At 41.2% G+C, this 19,701-nt stretch overlaps 1 protein-coding gene across 7 annotated transcripts in view; it reads right to left on the bottom strand.

Moving 5' to 3' along the window:
- The window catches only part of SRGAP3 (SLIT-ROBO Rho GTPase activating protein 3), a 276,271-nt gene that overhangs the window by 21,144 nt on the left and 235,426 nt on the right, over window positions 1–19,701 (bottom strand). For 4 of the 7 annotated variants that reach the window (XM_030801815.1, XM_030801816.1, XM_030801817.1 and 1 more), the window contains 3 exons: window positions 18,108–18,213; window positions 17,679–17,906; window positions 14,663–14,742 (listed from right to left, as the gene is read on the bottom strand). In XM_030801815.1, coding sequence (XP_030657675.1) covers window positions 14,663–14,742; window positions 17,679–17,906; window positions 18,108–18,213 — 414 coding nt within the window. Of the gene's footprint in view, window positions 1–11,583; window positions 11,797–14,662; window positions 14,743–17,678; window positions 17,907–18,107; window positions 18,214–19,701 lie in introns of those variants that run through there. The other 3 variants (XM_030801819.1, XR_004027564.1, XR_004027563.1) reach the window with 3 other exon arrangements.

Here is a 19,701-nt window from a genome sequence, read left to right as displayed (position 1 = left end):
AAAGAAAAGAATTTTCAACCCAGAATCTCCTATCCCGCCAAACTAAGCTTCATAAGTGAAGGAGAAATAAAACACTTTACAGACAAGCAAACGCTGAGTGATTTTGTCACCACCAGGCCTGCCCTAAAAGAGCTCCTGAAGGAAGCACTAAACATGGAAAGGAACAACCGGTACCAGCCACTGCAAAAACATGCCAAATTGTAAAGACCATCGAGACTAGGAAGAAACTATAGCAACTAACGAGCAAAATAACCAACTAACATCATAATGACAGGATCAGATTCACACATAACAATATTAACGTTAAATGTAAATGGGCTAAATGCTCCAATCAAAAGACACAGACTGGCAAACTGGATAAGGAGTCAGGACCCATCAGTGTGCTGTATTCAGGAAACCCATCTCACGTGCAGAGACACACATAGACTCAAAATAAAGGGATGGAGGAAGATCTATCAAGCAACTGGAAAACAAAAAAAGGCAGGGGTTGCAATCCTAGTCTCTGATAAAATAGACTTTAAACCAACAAAGATCAAAAGAGACAAAGAAGGCCATTACATAATGGTAAAGGGATCAATTCATCAAGAAGAGCTAACTATCCTAAATATATATGCACCCAACACAGGAGCACCCAGATTCATAAAGCAAGTCCTGAGTGACCTACAAAGGGACTTAAACTCCCACACAATAATAATGGGAGATTTTAACACCCCACTGTCAGCATTAGACAGATCAACGAGACAGAAAGTTAACAAGGATATCCAGGAATTGAACTCAGCTCTACATAAAGTGGACCTAATAGACATCTACAGAACTCTCCACCCCAAGTCAACAGAATATACATTTTTTTCAGCACCACACCACACCTATTCCAAAATTGACCACATAGTTGGAAGTAAAGCTCTCCTCAGCAAATGTAAAAGAACAGAAATTAGAACAAACTGTCTCTCAGACCACAGTGCAATCAAACTAGAACTCAGGATTAAGAAACTCACTCAAAACCGCTCTACTACATGGAAACTGAACAACCTGCTCCTGAATGACTATTGGGTACATAATGAAATGAAGGCAGAAATAAAGATGTTCTTTGAAACCAACGAGAACAAAGACACAACATACCAGAATCTCTGGGACACATTCAAAGCAGTGTGTAGAGGGAAATTTATAGCACTAAATGCCCACAAGAGAAAGCAGGAAAGATCCAAAATTGACTCCCTAACATCACAATTAAAAGAACTAGAAAAGCAAGAGCAAACACATTCAAAAGCTAGCAGAAGGCTAGAAATAACTAAAATCAGAGCAGAACTGAAGGAAATAGAGACACAAAAAACCCTTCAAAAAATTAATGAATCCAGGAGCTGGTTTTTTGAAAAGATCAACAAAATTGATGGACCGCTAGCAAGACTAATAAAGAAGAAAAGAGAGAAGAATCAAATAGATGCAATAAAAAACGAAAAAGGGGATATCACCACCGATCCCACAGAAATACAATCTACCATCAGAGAATACTACAAACACCTCTATGCAAATAAACTAGAAAATCTAGAAGAAATGGATAAATTCCTCGACAAATACACCCTCCCAAGACTAAACCAGGAAGAAGTTGAATCTCTGAATAGACCAATAACAGGTTCTGAAATTGTGGCAATAATCAATAGCTTACCAACCAAAAAGAGTCCAGGACCTGATGGATTCACAGCCGAATTCTACCAGAGGTACAAGGAGGAACTGGTACCATTCCTTCTGAAACTATTCCAATCGATAGAAAAAGAGGGAATCCTCCCTAACACATTTTATGAAGCCAGCATCGTCCTGATACCAAAACCTGGCAGAGACATAACCAAAAAAGAGAATTTCAGACCAATATCCTTGATGAACATTGATGCAAAAATCCTCAATAAAATACTGGCAAACCGAATCCAGCAGCACATCAAAAAGCTTATCCACCATGATCAAGTGGGCTTCATCCCTGGGATGCAAGGCTGGTTCAACATACGCAAATCAATAAATGTAATCCAACATATAAACAGAACCAAAGACAAAAACCACATGATTATCTCAATAGATGCAGAAAAGGCCTTTGACAAAATTCAACAACCCTTCATGCTAAAAACTCTCAATAAATTAGGTATTGATGGGACGTATCTCAAAATAATAAGAGCTATCTACGACAAACCCACAGCCAATATCATACTGAATGGGCAAAAACTGGAAGCATTCCCTCTGAAAACTGGCAAAAGACAGGGATGCCCTCTCTCACCGCTCCTGTTCAACATAGTGCTGGAAGTTCTGGCCAGAGCAATCAGGCAGGAGAAGGAAATAAAAGGTATTCAATTAGGAAAAGAGGAAGTCAAATTGTCCCTGTTTGCAGATGACATGATTGTATATCTAGAAAACCCCATTGTCTCAGCCCAAAATCTCCTTAAGCTGATTAGCAACTTCAGCGAAGTCTCAGGATACAAAATTAATGTACAAAAATCACAAGCATTCTTGTACACCAATAACAGACAAACAGAGAGCCAAATCATGAGTGAACTCCCATTCACAATTGCTTCAAAGAGAATAAAATACCTAGGAATCCAACTTACAAGGAATGTGAAGGACCTCTTCAAGGAGAACTACAAACCACTGCTCAATGAAATAAAAGAGGATACAAACAAATGGAAGAACATTCCATGCTCATGGGTTGGAAGAATCAATATCATGAAAATGGCCATACTGCCCAAGGTAATTTATAGATTCAATGCCATCCCCATCAAGCTACCAATGACTTTCTTCACAGAATTGGAAAAAACTACTTTAAAGTTCATATGGAACCAAAAAAGAGCCCGCATAGCCAAGTCAATCCTAAGCCAAAAGAACAAAGCTGGAGGCATCACGCTACCTGACTTTAAACTATACTACAAGGCTACAGTAACCAAAACAGCATGGTACTGGTACCACAACAGAGACATAGATCAATGGAACAGAACAGAGCCCTCAGAAATGATGCCGCATAGCTACAACTATCTGATCTTTGACAAACCTGACAAAAACAAGAAATGGGGAAAGGATTCCCTATTTAATAAATGGTGCTGGGAAAACTGGCTAGCCATATGTAGAAAGCTGCAACTGGATCCCTTCCTTACACCTTATACAAAAATTAATTCAAGATGGATTAAAGACTTATATGTTAGACCTAAAACCATTAAAATCCTACAAGAAAACCTAGGCAATACCATTCAGGACATAGGCGTGGGCAAGGACTTCATGTCTAAAACACCAAAAGCAATGGCAACAAAAGCCAAAATCGACAAATGGGATCTCATTAAACTAAAGAGCTTCTGCACAGCAAAAGAAACTATCATCAGAATGAACAGGCAACCTACAGAATGGGAGAAAATTTTTGCAACCTACTCATCTGACAAAGGGCTAATATCCAGAATCTATAATGAACTCAAACAAATTTACAAGAAAAAAACAAACAACCCCATCAAAAAGTGGGCAGAGGACATGAACAGACACTTCTCAAAAGAAGACATTTATGCAGCCAGAAAACACATGAAGAAATGCTCATCATCACTGGCCATCAGAGAAATGCAAATCAAAACCACAGTGAGATACCATCTCACACCAGTTAGAATGGCCATCATTAAAAAATCAGGAAACAACAGGTGCTGGAGAGGATGTGGAGAAATAGGAACACTTTTACACTGTTGGTGGGACTGTAAACTAGTTCAACCATTGTGGAAGTCAGTGTGGCGATTCCTCAGGGATCTCGAACTAGAAATACCATTTGACCCAGCCATCCCATTACTGGGTATATACCCAAAGGACTATAAATCATGCTGCTATAAAGACACATGCACACGTATGTTTATTGCGGCACTATTCACAATAGCAAAGAGTTGGAACCAACCCAAATGTCCAACAACGATAGACTGGATTAAGAAAATGTGGCACATATACACCATGGAATACTATGCAGCCATAAAAAATGATGAGTTCGTGTCCTTTGTAGGGACATGGATGAAACTGGAAAACATCATTCTCAGTAAACTATCGCAAGGACAAAAAACCAAACACCGCATGTTCTCACTCATAGGTGGGAATTGAACAATGAGAACTCATGGACACAGGAAGGGGAACATCACACTCCGGGGACTGTTGTGGGGTGGGGGGAGGGGGGAGGGACAGCATTAGGAGATACACCTAATGCTAAATGACGAGTTAATGGGTGCAGAAAATCAACATGGCACATGGATACATATGTAACAAACCTGCACATTGTGCACATGTACCCTAAAACCCTAAAGTATAATAAAAAAAAAAAAATAACTTTCAAAAACCAAAAAAAAAAAAAAAAGAAAAGAAAATCTATAAAAATTCAGTGAGAAATGTAAAAATATCTGTTATTTGAACCAAGACTGCTCCCTCCCTTTACTCCTGCTCCAAGCTTGGGGAGATGGAGGCTCCAATCCAGATGATTGCAGTCAAGAACACAGGGCTTCCTCTCCCTTTACCACCTTGTAGTCACAGGGCTTTCTTCCTGGAAGGAGCAGGAGCTCAGTGATTCTCATCCTGCTCCCACTATCTGTTGCTGAGGCTAAATCCCAGATGAGTGGAGTGAAGAGACCAGGGCTTCATTCTTCCACACAACCCCTAATCATGGAATGGTGGCTGTACTTTGGGCATGGCACCACTGAAAATGTGGGGGTCCTATCAACCTTGCCGCAGCTTGTGAGGTGGTGGTTGCATGGCAGGAGAGGTAAGTTAAGAGGATCTCTGGCTGCCCCTCCACAAAGTACTCAGTGGGGACATCACTCGGAAAATGCCATTGTCTCCATCCCCAGTCTCAGAGTCTTGGCTCAGAGATTTTCCCATGCAGGAGAAGCATCCCATAAAACAGACAGCTCCTAATCTTATTCCAAAGGAATTAACTTCAGTTGCAACAGAGCTTGGAAAAGTTCAAGTCAAAGGGGACTCTCAAGAACAGTGAAGGTTGTGTTGAAGGGCAATCCAGTGATGGTTCATGAATTTAATGAATATAGAAGCTAGACTATAAGCCAGATAGTTAGCAGACAAGAACCAGGGAGTAAGACAGCCAGGAGAAGTACTCCTGGGATCAGAACAAATATCAAACACTGACTTCAGAAACTATCCCTATAATGGGGACAGAATTTGACTGCATTAATTTGTAGAGCAATTTAGGACCAAGGGCACTGTTGAAAGAATAGCAAGCATCCAGCAATTAGTGGAGATTAATAGCCGGAAAGGATCAGGGAAAGAGACTTCTACCAAAACCACTGTCATCTCAGGAAGGAGAATCCTACCAAAACCACTGTCATCCCACAGAGTAATATTTCCATATGTCACTGAAATTAAGCTAGTATAAATAGAAGCTCATTCAAATAAGATGTATATGGTAAACCTTAGAGAAACTACTAAAAAATAACTCAAAAATAGTAAGAGCAGAATACTGGTTGTCAGAGGCTAGGAAGGAAGGGGAGGGGATATGGGGAGCGATTGCTCAACAGGTACAATGTTAGAGTTAGATAGGATAAATAAGTTCTGGTGTTCTATTTTACAGTAGGCTGACTATAGTTAACAATAATGTATTGTATGTTTCATAATAGCTGGAATAGAGGAGATATTGAATGTTCACACCACAAAGAAACAATATATTTATAACATGATGAATATACTGCCTACCTGAATTTAATCATTACACAATGTATGCATGTATTGCAATATCACATTGCATCCAATAAATATGTCCAATTATCTGTCCATCAAAAATTAAATAAAACTTATAAAAATAACTCAAAAATATAGTGAAAACATCATTAAAGAAGTTTAAATGCTATATTAGAAAATATTCACTAAATGCTATATTAGAAAATATGCAAAAGAAATCGGTAAAGAAGGAATAGAGGAACAAAAAAGATATGAGACACATAGAAAACAAAAAGTAAAATGGCAGACATAAATCCAATTATATGTGATAATATTAAATGTGAATGGATTAAACAATCCAATGAAAATGCAGAGATTATCAGACTGGATAAAATAACATAATTTAAAAGACACACTTTAGATTCAAAGATACAATTAGAGTGAAAGTGAAAGGATGGAAAAATATTTATGCAAACTGGAACCACAGGAAAGCTAGAATGACTATACTAATATTGATAAAATAGACTTTAAAACTAAAAATATTGCTAGAGATAAACAGCAGCACTTCATAATGACAAAAATTTTGATCTATCAAGATATAAACAATTATAAACAAAATGTACCTAATAAAAGAGCAGCAAAATACATGAAGCAAAAATGGATAAAAACAAAGAAAGAAATAGAAAATTCAAAAATAATTGTTAGGGACTTCAATACCCCATTCTCAATAACGGAAAGAACAACTAGACAGAAGATCAAAGAGGAAATAGAAGACGCAAACAACACTATAAACCAATTAGACCTAACAGGCATCTATAGAACACGCCACTCAGCAAGAGACTATACATTCTTTTTAACTGCACATGGAACATTCTCTTGGGTATGCCCTATGCTAGTCCATAAAACAAACCTCAATAATTCAAAATGATACAAATAATACAAAATGTGTTCTTCTACCACAGTAATATAAAATTATCGATTTCTTCTATAGAAGAAGTGTCTTCTAAAGTAGGAATCAATAGCAGGAAAAAAACTGGGAAACTGACAAATAGGCAAAAATTATACAGCATACTGCTAAATAATTAATGGTTGAAGAAAAAAATCAAAAGAGAAATCTTTGAGATGAATGAAAATGAAGATACAACATATCAAAACTTACGGGATGCAGCTAAAGCAGTGCTTAGAAGGAAATGTATGGCTGTAAATGCCTATATTAGGGGAACAAAAACCAAACCTCAAATCAATAACCTAAACTTCCACCTTAAGACACTGGAAAAAAAAAAGTGCAAACTAAACCTAAGGCTAGCAGAAGGAAGGAAATAATAAAGATTAGAGCAGAAATTAATAAAATAGAGAATAGAAAAACAATAGAGAAAATCATAAAACCAAAAGCTGGTTCTTTGAAAAGATCAATGAAATTGACAAGCCATTAGCTAAATAAACCAAGAAAACAAGAGAAAGGACTCAAATTATTGGAATCAGATATGAAAGAGGGGACGTTACTACCATTATTTTATAGGAGAAAAAGGATCATAAAGAAGTACTATGAATAATTATATGCCAACAAGTTGGATATCTTAGATGAAATTAATAAATTCCTAGAAAGAAACAAACTATTGAAACTGACTTAAGAAGAAATAAAAAATATGAATATACTTATAACAAGAGATTGAATCAATCATCAAAAAACTATCCACAAATAAATCCCAGGCTCAGATGGATTCTACCAAACATTTAAAAAAGAATTAATAATAATTCCTTATAAAGTCTTCCAAACACTAGAAGAGAAGGGAACACTGCTCAACTAATTTCACCAGGCAAGTATTACCCTGATACCAAAACCAGACAAAGATATCCCAAGAAAACTACAGACCAGTATTTCTTATGAATATGGATGCAAATATCTTCTACAAAATGCTAGCAAACCCGGCCAGGCACGGTGGCTCATGCCTGTAATCGCAGCACTTTGGGAGGCAGAGCTGGGCAGATAACTTGAGGTCAGGAGTTTGAGATCAGCCTGCAATATGGCAAAATCCTGTCTCTACCGAAAATACAAAAAATTAGCCTGGTGTGGTATCAGGCACTTGTAATCCCAGTTACTTCGGAGGCTGAGGCAGGAGAATCCCTTGAACCCAGAAGGCAAAGGTTGCAGTGAGCCAAGATTGTGCCACTGCACTACAGCCTGGGTGACAGAGTGAGATTCCATCTCAAAAAAAAAAAAAAAAAAAAGAAAAGAAAAAATCACTAGCAAACCAAATGCAGTAGCATAAAAAGAACTATGCTCCATACACAAGTGGAATTTATCCCAAGACTGCCAAATTGTTTTAATATCTAAAAATAATTAACTAATATAATGCATCTTATCAGTAAAATAAAAAACAAAAATCATACAATCATCTTAATAGATGAAGAAAAAGCACTGACAAAATCTAATATCCTTTCAAGATAAAACACTCAACAAACCAGGAATAGAAGGGAACTTCCTCAACCTGACAAATGGCATCTATGAAAAACCCACAGCTAATATCATACTTAATGGTGAAATACTGGATGCTTTCCCCCTAAGATCAGGAGTTAGCCAAGGATGTCCACTCTCATCACTTCAGTGTCATACTGGAGATTCTAGCTGGGCCAACTGGCCAAGAAAAAGAAATAAAAGGTATCCAAACTGGAAAAGAAGTAAAAATATATCTATTCATAGACAATATAATCTTATATATAAAAAAATCATAAGGAAATCACTAAAAATATTTGACTGGATGAATAAGTTCAGCAAGATTGCAGGACACAAGAACAATATATTAAAATCAACCATATTTCCATACAATCATAATGAACAATTCAAAAGAGAAATTAAGAAAACAATTTCACTTACATTAGCATAAAAAATAAAATACAGAGGAATAAAGCACTGACAAAATCTAACATCCTTTCAAGATAAAAGGATAAAAGGCACTCTGTAGTTGCCACTCTGGCAACTACAAATCATTGTTGAAAAAAATTAAAGATCTAAATAATTGGCAAAATATCCTGTGTTTATGGATCAGAAGACTTAACACTACTAAGAGGGTGATATTCCCAACTGACCTACAGATTTAATGCAATCCCTATCAGAATCCTGGCTAACTTCTTTGTAGAAACTGACAAGCTGATTCTAAAATTCGTATGTAATCGCAAGAAACCCAGAATAGCCAAAACAATCTTGAAAACGAAGGACAAAGTTGGAGGACTTAAACATCCCAATTTCAAAGCTTACTACAAAGCAACAGAAATGAAGACAGTATGGTACCGACACAGAGATAGACATATGGGTCAGTGGAATAGCATTGCAAGTCCAAAAATAAATCCATATACCTATAGTCAAAGGACTTTTTTTATAAGGGTGCTAAGACCATTCAATGTGGAAAAGAATAATTTTTTTCAACTAATAGTGCTGGGACAACTGGAGAACCACATACAAAAGAATAAAGTTTGACCATTACCTTATACCAAAATTAACTCTAAATAGATCAAAGATCTAAACTCTAAAACTCTAAACTCTAAAACTCTTAAAAGAAAATACATGAATACATCTTCATGAACTTGGATTTGGCAAAGGCCTCTTAGATATAACACCAAATGCATGTGCAACAAAAGAAAAAATAAATGAATGGAACTCAATCAAAATGAAATACTTTCATGCTTCAAAGGGTATCACCAATAAAAAGGCAAGCCATAGAATGGAAGAAAATATTTGGAAATTGTGTATCTGATAAGGGACTTAGATCTAGAATATATAAAGAGCTGTTACAACTCAATAATAAAAAGGCAAATAACCAAATTTAAAAATGGGCAAAGGATCTGAAGAAAAATATGCAAGTGACCAAAAAGCACATGAAAAGATGATGAACATTATCAGTCATCAGAGAAATTCAAATCCAAACCTCAGTAAGATACCACTTCACATCCACTAGGATGACAAGAATCAAAAAGTCAGATAATAACAAGTGCTGACAAGGATACGGATAAATTGGAATCCTCATACACTGCTGATGATATTGCAAAATGGTGTGGTCATTTTGGAAAACAGTCTGGCAGTTCCTAAAATGACTGACATAGAGTTAGCATATGACCCAGCAATTCCACTCCTGGGTATATACTCAAGAGAAATGAAAACTTCTGTCTGTACAAAAACTTGCACACACGTTTACAGCAGTATTATTCATAATAGCTGAAAAGTAGAAACAACCCAAATGTCCACCAATTGACAAATGGATAAACAAAGTAGCATTTTCATGGGGTGAAGTATTATTCAGCCATCAAAAATTAAGTACTGATTCACGCTACAGCATGGCTGAACCTAGAAAACTGTGTGCTAAGAGAAAGGCCACATATTATATAATTCCATTTATATAAAATGTCCAGAATAGACAAATCCATAGAGACAGTGGGTAGATTTACAGTTGCACTGACTAGGGCTGGGAGAAATGTGGGGGGTAGGGAAGGGAGGGTGTAAAGAGTGATAGCTAAAGGGTACAGGGCTTCTTTTCAAGATGATGAAAATGTTCTCAAATTGACCATGGTGATGGTTGCACCTATCTGTGAATATACAAAAAAAATCACTCAGCTGTATACTTTAAAAGGGTAAATTGTGTGGTGTGTGATCTATAACTCAATAAAGTGGTTTTAAAAAGAAGGCAGGGTCCTTCTTAGGTATAAGGCCTGAGCCAAATGCCGAAAGCCAGTTTACCATGTTTATTACTAGGGATTAGGAACATATGCCAAGTATAAGAAATTGGCCGCTGTTCTTTTTTTCTATTGTTCTTAATTTCTTATGAAAAGGAGTGGGCCAGGCGCGGTGGCTCATGCCTGTAATCCCAGCACTTTGGGAGGCTGAGGCAAGCATATCACGAGGTCAGGAGATTGAGACCAGCCTGGCCAACATGGTGAAACCCCGTCTCTACTAAAAAATACAAAAATTAGCTGGGCGTGGTGGCACGTGCCTCTAATCCCAGCTACTCCGGAGGCTGAGGCAGGAGAATCGCTTGAACCAGGGAGTCAGAGGCTGCAGTGAGCCGAGATCGCACCACTTTACTACAGCCTGGCGACAGAGCGAGACTCTGTCTCAAAAAAAAAAAAAAGAAAAGAAAAGGAGTGGCTATGATTCCAGAACTGGGGTGTTTGTGCATAAATGGACTAATGTCATTTTAATACCATCAAAAACCTCACCTTAACACACACAACATAGATTAATCTCAGAATATTATGCAGAGTGAAAGAGGACAGAGCCAAACAACTGTATTCTGTACAACACCATTTATATGAAATTGTAAACAGAACAACACGGGGAGGAGTCAAAGGTAACCTCAAAAATTTCAGGAAAATATCAGTAAGAGAATGGTGGCACAATTATAATTGAAAATGGACATATCACCCATATGAACATGCCTCTGTCACTGATTTTAGTGGTTTTATAATCTAATAATCTTGTTTCTCATTTAGCTTCCAATTAATAAGGTTGTTAGTGACAGGCTGCCTTCATTTTTTCATTTAGTCAAGGATCCTTGGCCTAACCATGGTTTCTTTATATAAATCTTGGAGACCAAAGAGCGAGCACTATGGAATTTCCAGACTTATCAGACTCAAGACAGGAGGCTAGGCATCAGTTAGGTATAGAATCTTTTTTTTTTTTTTTTTTTTTTTTTTGAGACAGGGCCTTGTTCTGTCACCCAGGCTGGAGTGCAGTGGCACAGTCATGGCTCACTGCAGCCTCAGCCTCCCTGGGCTTAAGTAATTCTCCCACTTCAGCCTCCTGAGTTGCTGGGACTACAGGCATATGCCACCATGCCTGGCTAATTTTTGTATTTTGGTTTTTTTTTGTAGAGACAGAGTTTCACCATGTTGCCCAGGCTGGTCTCGAATTCCTGAGCTCAAGTGATCTGCCCACCTCAGCTTCCCAAAGTGTTGGGGTTACAGGTGTGAGCCACCACACCCAGCTGGTACAGAATCTTTGAGACAAGAAAGGCAACAGATACACAAACAACTAAATTGTTCCTCCAATTTGGCATTCATTGGCTGATTCATGTATGACAAAGACCTGGACTCATGGTTCTCTGCCTGATTTGACCTTTGAGGCCTGCTGGGTTCCATTCATACCGGGTGCTGTCAAGAGAAAAGAAGATAGACATTGATGATCCCCTAAATGAAATGTCTAAGAGGAAACAGGTAAACAAATCAGGAGGTTTTGGCTGCCAATTACCAATAACTGCCAATGCCAGTTAGGTCAAGAAAATTCTCCAGGACTCAGTTTCTCTATCAGGATTAGGAAGGATGTCTGTTTGATACAGAGTCCATTGATGTTTCTTATCCACCTCCCTGTCCCAGGCACTGTGCTAGGCTCCTTCACATATGTCACCTCATTTTAACCCGTGCCATAATTTGCTTGGTGCTGTCATTCCCATTTTATAGATAACGAAATAGAGGCCAGAGGTGATGTGGCTTGCCTCAGATTACATGACCATAAGGACTCCCTCTGGGCTTCAATTCCAGGTCTCTTTTTTCTGAGCACGGTGACCCCTTAACTGTCTCTGCAGCTCACTATTCTGCCACTGTTTGGCCAGGGATGGCATGAATGTAACATTTAGAAAATGCAATTGATTTTCCACCAAAGAGTGCCCCGATTCAATATCCCCCACTAATACACACAGGATACTTTGAGAGCCTTCAGGGAACATGAAACTGGCTCTCCCAGCCTGTGGCTGCTTCCCTTCCAGGATGATTTTTCCTGCCTTTGTCATTCCCAGAAACCAGTAGCCTTACAAAGAACAAAAAGAAGAAGGATCATCTGGGAGGGGGACCCAAAGCTCTGACTCACGCATTCTGGGGGCCACTGTGAATCTTTAACCTAGGAAGGGGGAGGTAGCACTTTCTGGGGGGTGGTTCTTATGGGGATGAAGCCCTGCTGGGTGAGTACCATGGCTGCTTCTTCGCTGACCCAGCAAGCCCTATTCTCTCTGTCCCTCCTCATCTTCAGTCCTGGTGTCCAGAGCAGCCTTCTGCCCATCAGCCCGAGGAGCTGTGGAAAAACCAGCAAAGGGACTGACAGGGACCTCAGCCCCCAGGAAGGCAGGTGCTTTGGTCAAGACAAAGGAGAGGAAATGTCAGGAGTAGGAGAGAGGGAGAGACAGAGCAAGCTAGAGGGAGAGATAAAGAGACAGACAGAAAGAGATCCAGAAATAAAAAGAGCAACAGATGGAGAGGATGGGGTGGGGGCTGTTAAAAGGGATAGAGAGAGGGGGAGAACTGGAGGTGGTCGGCAGAAGAAAAAAAGGAGGAAAGAGAAAAGCAAATCACCAGGAATAATCAGAAGGTGGCAGCCTTCACATCTCCAAACAAAGCCTCTGCAGGACACATTCCTCAGTTCAGGATGACTTTAGCCTCTCAGGAATCTGATCAAGCTGAACGTGATATCTGGATTTGCTTTTCTGTACCTGTGACCCGGATCTGACCCATTAGCTCCCTCTCAGGCCATGGGGACTGGACCATGCCTGGGTGCATGACTCAAGGCAGGCCAATGAGACTCCACCCCAGGACCTCTCTTGGAACCATTATAGAAAGGAAGCCCTTTTCCATTGAGACTTTGGGGAAGATGATGGTGAAAGCCTGGAATTGCCAGAGACCACTGCACAGGAAGATCCTACACAAGAATGAAACCAGCACAGAGGGAAGCAGAACAAGAAGACAGAGACAAAGTGCTGACAAAAATCACCCTTGCTCCTGGATCCAGCTGTGCCTGAAGCCGTGCCAACTCTGGGACTTTTCAGGTATAGGAACTTACTCCCTTTTAAGCTTAAGTTGATTTGAGTTGGGGGTTCTGTCATTAGCAACTGATATAGTCCTACTAGAATGTGAAAACCCATCTATCAGTCTTGTCTCTTTTACCAGTTCCCAGAACTGTCACCTGAATGCCTGCCCTGCTCTCCTGACAAATGTGGTGGCCAACATGACCCGGTCCCACAAGAGAAACACAAAGGACAAGTAAGAGAACTGCTAAGCCATGATGTTTAAAAAGGAAAACTATCCCAGGTGCTGGGTGCATCCCGGGCTGTGTTGTAACTTTCAAGGGTCCTAGACACTTTTGCCTGCATGGGTCCCTTCCTCCATTCAAAAAAAAAGTTAAAAATTATATTTTACAACTGCATTAATATAAAGACAAATATAATCCAGCCTGGATATTGTGTTCATTTTTTTTCTTATTTTAAAAGAAATTAAAACATTTTAGTGGACCTCTACAAGTACTATGGGCCCTTGGCACTATGCCTACTCTGCCTGATGGATAAGTTGGCATATGGTTCAGATTGCTTGTCTATGCAGTCCAGTTTCCCTAGAGACTAGTCCGACTCTCCTCTCCTTGTCTGGAAGAGGTAGAGGAATCTGGAGAAAGGTCTTGACTGGCCTTTCTCTCTCTCTCTCTCACCACACACTTTCCAGGATCATCACCCTTTGATTTCATCTCCAGGGTGCCCAATGCACCAGACAAACCTGTAATCTGGCATTATCGCTTTGCACCATGAGAAGCTACTTCCAACCTGTCAAGATCTGGTGACAGACTGGGAGTTCCTTGAGGACTGACATCTTGTTCATCCCTGTGCCCAAGTCCCAGCACAGGCTTGGCACAGGGCAGACCCTCACTGGGGAAGGATGGAGGAACAGAGCTTGCTTTCTACTTAGGGAACTCTTGTCACTTAGGATTTGTACCTGGGCCAGGCAGGACACATTAAAGAATGAAGTGGGCTAGGTGTGGGGTGTGGTGAACACAGTGTGAGCCTATGAGGATCTGCTCTGTGTCAGGCCCTTGCCAGGACTTGGGGCATGCCATGAAGGTTTTTCTGGGTCTTCATCTATTCTGAAGGACAGATGGCTGACTTGGAAAGCTGAAGAGGTCTACGTGGGCCAGCCCTGTGGTTGGGCTGACATAAGTCAGTGTGAGAATGAAGAATCCCTTGTCCCCAGGATCCCCCTCACTCACCTTCATCGCTGGTATGAGGCTCAGTGCCATTGTCATGGTCAACTTCATCGATGGTCCCTGGCTCGCTGTGTGGGCTGTCACTGCAAGGAAACACAGGAAGGGGACTCACTGGGGCGGGGGGGGGCGGTTATCTACCCTCACAGCATCTTCAGCCTCTCATGCCAGTCCAGTTGGCCTCTGGGCCCTCCCACAGCTCAGATGCAGGCCTATACCATCCTATCTTTTCCATGTGACCACTCCAGGGATCTTCCTAATCAGAAAACTACTCCCAGCCTCCTCCTTGCGAAGCTTCCCAAATATCTCCCCCAGTGCCCTCCTAGCCCTGGAATTTGCTGAGCTGTTTTCTTGGTGAAGACTGTCAATGCTTACATGTTCTGTAAGATCCAGAGGGCAGTAGTAAAACCCCAGTATTTATAATCGTTAAGGACCACAGGCCAGAACAAAAACAACCCTTTGAAGTACCATGAGTTATTTCATCTGGCCTGACTCTCTTGTCTTATAGCTGAGGTAGCATATCCCAGGAGGTAAGATGAAGCTAACAAGAGCTGCCCTGTCTTTCTGCATGCAAAAGCCCTGACTGATGCAGGCAGTGAGAGTAGACTGGCAACCACGATGGGCATGGTGGCTGAGTAATCCAGTCCATCAGATTTAGTTGTTACTGTGCTGGTATAATTTCACCAGCTACTACCCCCTCACTAGATTATAAGCTTCTTGAGGCAAGGGTTAATTCACATAATCAGCCAGTTTTTTTTTTTTATAGAGCCATTGAGTGAGTCCTAATATGCCAGGCAGTGTGCTGGCAGGAGGGATGCAATGAGAGATTAAGGTGGACAAGGTTCCTGGCCTCATGTTGCTTACATTGTAGGGAGAGGGTCAAGAAAAAAACCGAAGTAAATAGGCCAATAAATAAGACAGTTGTAAGTTATGTTATGTAGTGTTATATAGGAAATAAATGGGCAGAGACAAGAACAGCAGAGGAGACCTATAAAGAGTGGACAGAGAAGGCTTCTCAAAGGAGTTGACATTTGCAATGCCATTTAAAGGAATATGCACTTTATTATGAAAAATTCTCCACTGCCACCTCAATCAGGACCAAACTCAATGGCTTCCAAGATTTTTCATAGCTGGCTCTATCCAACCTGTGGAGTCTCATCCTTTCACCATTCCCCTGTCACACATGCTATGCTCTGGCCACACTGAACTACTTTTCATTCTACTGAATGCTCCAGGTCTTCCCACTCCTCACTGGGTTGGCTCCTGTTCATTCTGCAGTCTCAGCTCAGTCTGTACTTCCCCCAGGAAGCCCTTCCTGATTTCCCTAGATTGGCTCAGGAAGCCCCACTTCTGGAGCCATTTGTTTCCTATTCCATCAGAGCTCCTGCACCAGGGGTCAATCCTGTTTTGTTACATCTCTGACTCCCAGCACAGAATCCAGCCCACAACAGATGCTTGGTAACATTTGTTGAATGAATTAATGTTGTCTACTGTGCTGAGACCCTCAGCCAAGTCTCCCTTTTGGTTTTGGAAGCTCCAAAATTACCATGTAATTAATAGTTTTACAGTCTCGTGGGAAACAAATAGGATTAAGAAAAGTGTGGTTATTGTATATTGTTCTTTGATAAGTACATGAAGATCTGTGGGTCCCTTCCCAGAACACTAATTACATACATTGTAGCAAGAAAAGAGAACTGGTAATGGTTGCAAAAACTGTGTGAAAATTCTCTTTGTCCAGAAATTATGCTTGCCAGCTGTTTAATGTTTCTGTTACAGAACAGGGATGGACTTGCTCCCTAGTGCCTCAAACGAGATTAAGAGCTGTGATTAGACACCACTATGACCCAGTATTCTATGCAGGGAGGCATGTGGGAAGGAAACACAAAGGCTGGAACACCTTCCTTCTTTGAAGCAGCTGCCCAAATACGCTCACAGTAATAAGGCAATTCAAAAGTCCAGGAATGCTTTGACAATCAAAAAACAAACTCCCCTGTAGGCACCTGGCTGAAGGCAGTGTAGGTAATACCTAAATATATAGCTGTGTGCTCTCCTGAATTGGAAATAAAGAAATAGTAGAAACGCTTTGGTCTCTGTCATTTAGTGTCCTGAATTTCCTGTCTTCACCACATTTAAACATTTTTTTCCTGTCTTCACATTTTAAGGTCTTAGCCTGGGGAAGCTTTTAAAGCCCTGACTTTGAAAAGGTTCTAAAATATTTCTCCTAAGACCTAGTGTAGTACCAGGTATACCAGGCACACAGAGGTCCCAAACTAGTGATTGTTGACATGGTGTTGGACACGCAAAGAAACTGAGCTCACTTTGTCTGGAAAAGAGAACTCCTAGGTGAGAGGAGACAAGGGTAGGAAGTGTCACACTCAGTTCATAAAGTTGAGGTGGGGACTATTCACTCCCCTGCTTCCTGAGATGGGCTTGTGACTCACATGGCCAGTTAAAGCATTGCATCTCCTTACCAAGGTGATTACTTCACCAGGCCCAAACCTCAGCAATGAAACACAATTCTTGAGCTTGTGTTGGAACATTTGGGAAGGAAAGGGTCTCTTTCTATTGAAGATGATAAGAGAGTGAGTTATAGATCTTGAGTTGCTGGTTGCTTTCTTGCAACCACCAAGGAAATAGCTGTCCAAGAATGAAGCCAACACAGAATCAAGCAGGGCCAAGGAATGGAGACTGCAGGACCAAGTCCTTGTGGTAATAGTTGAGCCCCTGGATCAAGCTATACCTGAAGATATCCCCAGACTTTTTAACTTAAGTAAATCAATGAAGTCCCATTTGGCTAAAGGCAATTTGAGTTGTATGTCTGTCCCTTATAACCAAGAGAATCCTAACTGATGTACCTATCTCTCATGTGAAGCTGCTGTGAAGCTCAGATGAGAAAATGTATATGAAAGTACCGACTATCAAGCAGTAAGAAAACTGAAGGGTTTCTTATTGTTCCTGGTCAATGGCAATAACAATGATGATGATAATAATAATAATAATATTAAGAGGAATGGCATCTTACCAATATTCTTCCCCTCCAGCCATGCATTTTTCATACACAGGTCCCTCTAGCTCCCGGGGGCTGGGGAAGATGGCTTCATGATGGATGATGATGGTTTTGATCACTTCATTGATGTGTGCCTGGCAGGACACAGGGTCCTGCCCATCAGGGATGTGCATGAGGGTAGGCCCAAAGCAGATGGCCAGGTTGTAGGGATCCATCATGTTCTCGTCGCTATACTGGGAGAGGCTAGGAGAGAGGAGTTACCCACAAGTCATCTGGGAAAGGCAAGTCCTCCCACTGTGTTTTTTTTCTTTTGAGGGACTCTATACAAATCCAGGAGGGTTCCATGTTCTCCTTTAAAAACAGCATCTGCAAAAGCCTCAAGACACCCCCTCCCAAAAGAGGCCAGGCCCGAGTCAAAAAGGGGCCCCTTGGCCAGACACTCACTGGTTGAGGAAAGCGAAGAGGTATCTCATGACCACAATGACCACACGGGGTAGGGTGACGAGGATTTGTTGGATCTGGTGCACCCTCTCGGCTGGGTTCTCCAGTTCTGTAACATAAAGGGGCCTTTCAGTGTGCCTTTCATCCTCAGAGAGCAAAGCAACAAACGTTCGCTTGCCACATCTCCTATATCAACCCACATGGATGGGGAAGCCAGCTCTACTCTTGATTCTGGGGATCATAGGTGATCCTGGCCTGGCCAATCAGAGCATCCATCTCCCTAGCTACAGGGAGGGGATGGAGGTGTGGCCTAATCAAGAACCAATCAGAGTCAACTCTTGGGACTTTGGTTGTGAGAAACCCACAGGGAGGTGCCCTCTTGGACCTGGGTAGAGGTAAGCCTGGAGCACAGTGGAGGCCCCTGAGAGGAGGATCCCATCTAAGAGTGAAGCTGGCATAGAGACAGAGGGGGCATATATCTGCTGATGCCGTGTGAAGGTCTGAGTCCAGCTGGACCTAAGTTGTCCAGGTTCCTGAACAGTGCATTCCCTTTTATGAAGTAAGCAGGTTTAAGCTGGGTTTCTGTCACCTATGAGTCCTGACAGACACAGGCAGGGACCATGTTTTATTAAACTCTTTACAAACACCAGCTGCAGGCCAGGCCTGACACATAGTAGGTGCTCAGGAAATGAACATCAAATAAATCACCACTTCTCAAGGTACCTATCAGCCAAAGTCTGGCAGATGCTCGGGATCTCATCTCTGACCCCTATTTCCAGGTCATCCTAGACCTGAAATTTGCTCAGCGTCCTGTACAGGAACAGGATTTTTGGGGTTCTGGAAACACTGGCTGAGCAAGTGATACAGGGCTCAGACAGGGTCAGACCTCTGCAGTCTAGAATACAGTATGGAGTATGGAGGTCTGGAAAGATAAGCAGGGAATAGTGTGGAGGGAGGAGAGGAACAGAAGGGTCTTTTACACACACAATAAAAGAGAGCTCAAATCTCCCTCTTCTCTTGCCGTCTCCTGGGACACTTTCCTGGCTGCAAATATCTCTCAGAGTACTGTGAGAAACACCCCAAATGAAACTGGGTATGGGGCAACTTTTCTGTGAATCAAATTTAAAAGTTTATTCTAAATGACTAAAATTCTAATATTCTAAAGTTGAAAGCTTATTTTTTAAAAAAATTTCCAAAAGGTTACCTTGGATTTGGGTATCTCAGAGTCAAGGTGCCATGACATCAGCCCCCTAGACTGGGTTCCTCCTGATTTTATCCACAGAAACATAATAGTTTCTCACAACTAACTAGCAATGTCAGAGAAAATCCCCAGACAACTTACTTTCAGCATTTCCCTTGTTGGTCATGCTGCTGACCTGACCTCTAGACCTTCCACGTCTCCCCATCACCCAAGGGGAAAAGCTCTGGAATGTCTGCAAGGCATTCAAGGTCTTCACCCTTTTGCTCCATTTTCCCCTTCCAATCTCTTGCACCATGCACAGGCTGGGACACCCTCTTGGCTGGTCCCACTGGGTCTATGTCCCTAGCCCTTCCCAGGATCCCCCGTGCTCATTCCTCCTGGAACACTCTGCTCCCA

Source organism: Nomascus leucogenys, chromosome 21 (genome assembly GCF_006542625.1).
Source record: "Nomascus leucogenys isolate Asia chromosome 21, Asia_NLE_v1, whole genome shotgun sequence".
In the NCBI taxonomy this organism is placed as follows: domain Eukaryota; kingdom Metazoa; phylum Chordata; class Mammalia; order Primates; family Hylobatidae; genus Nomascus; species Nomascus leucogenys.
Note: the sequence above shows the minus strand (reverse complement) of the source record. Positions and strands in the feature narration are given on the sequence as shown.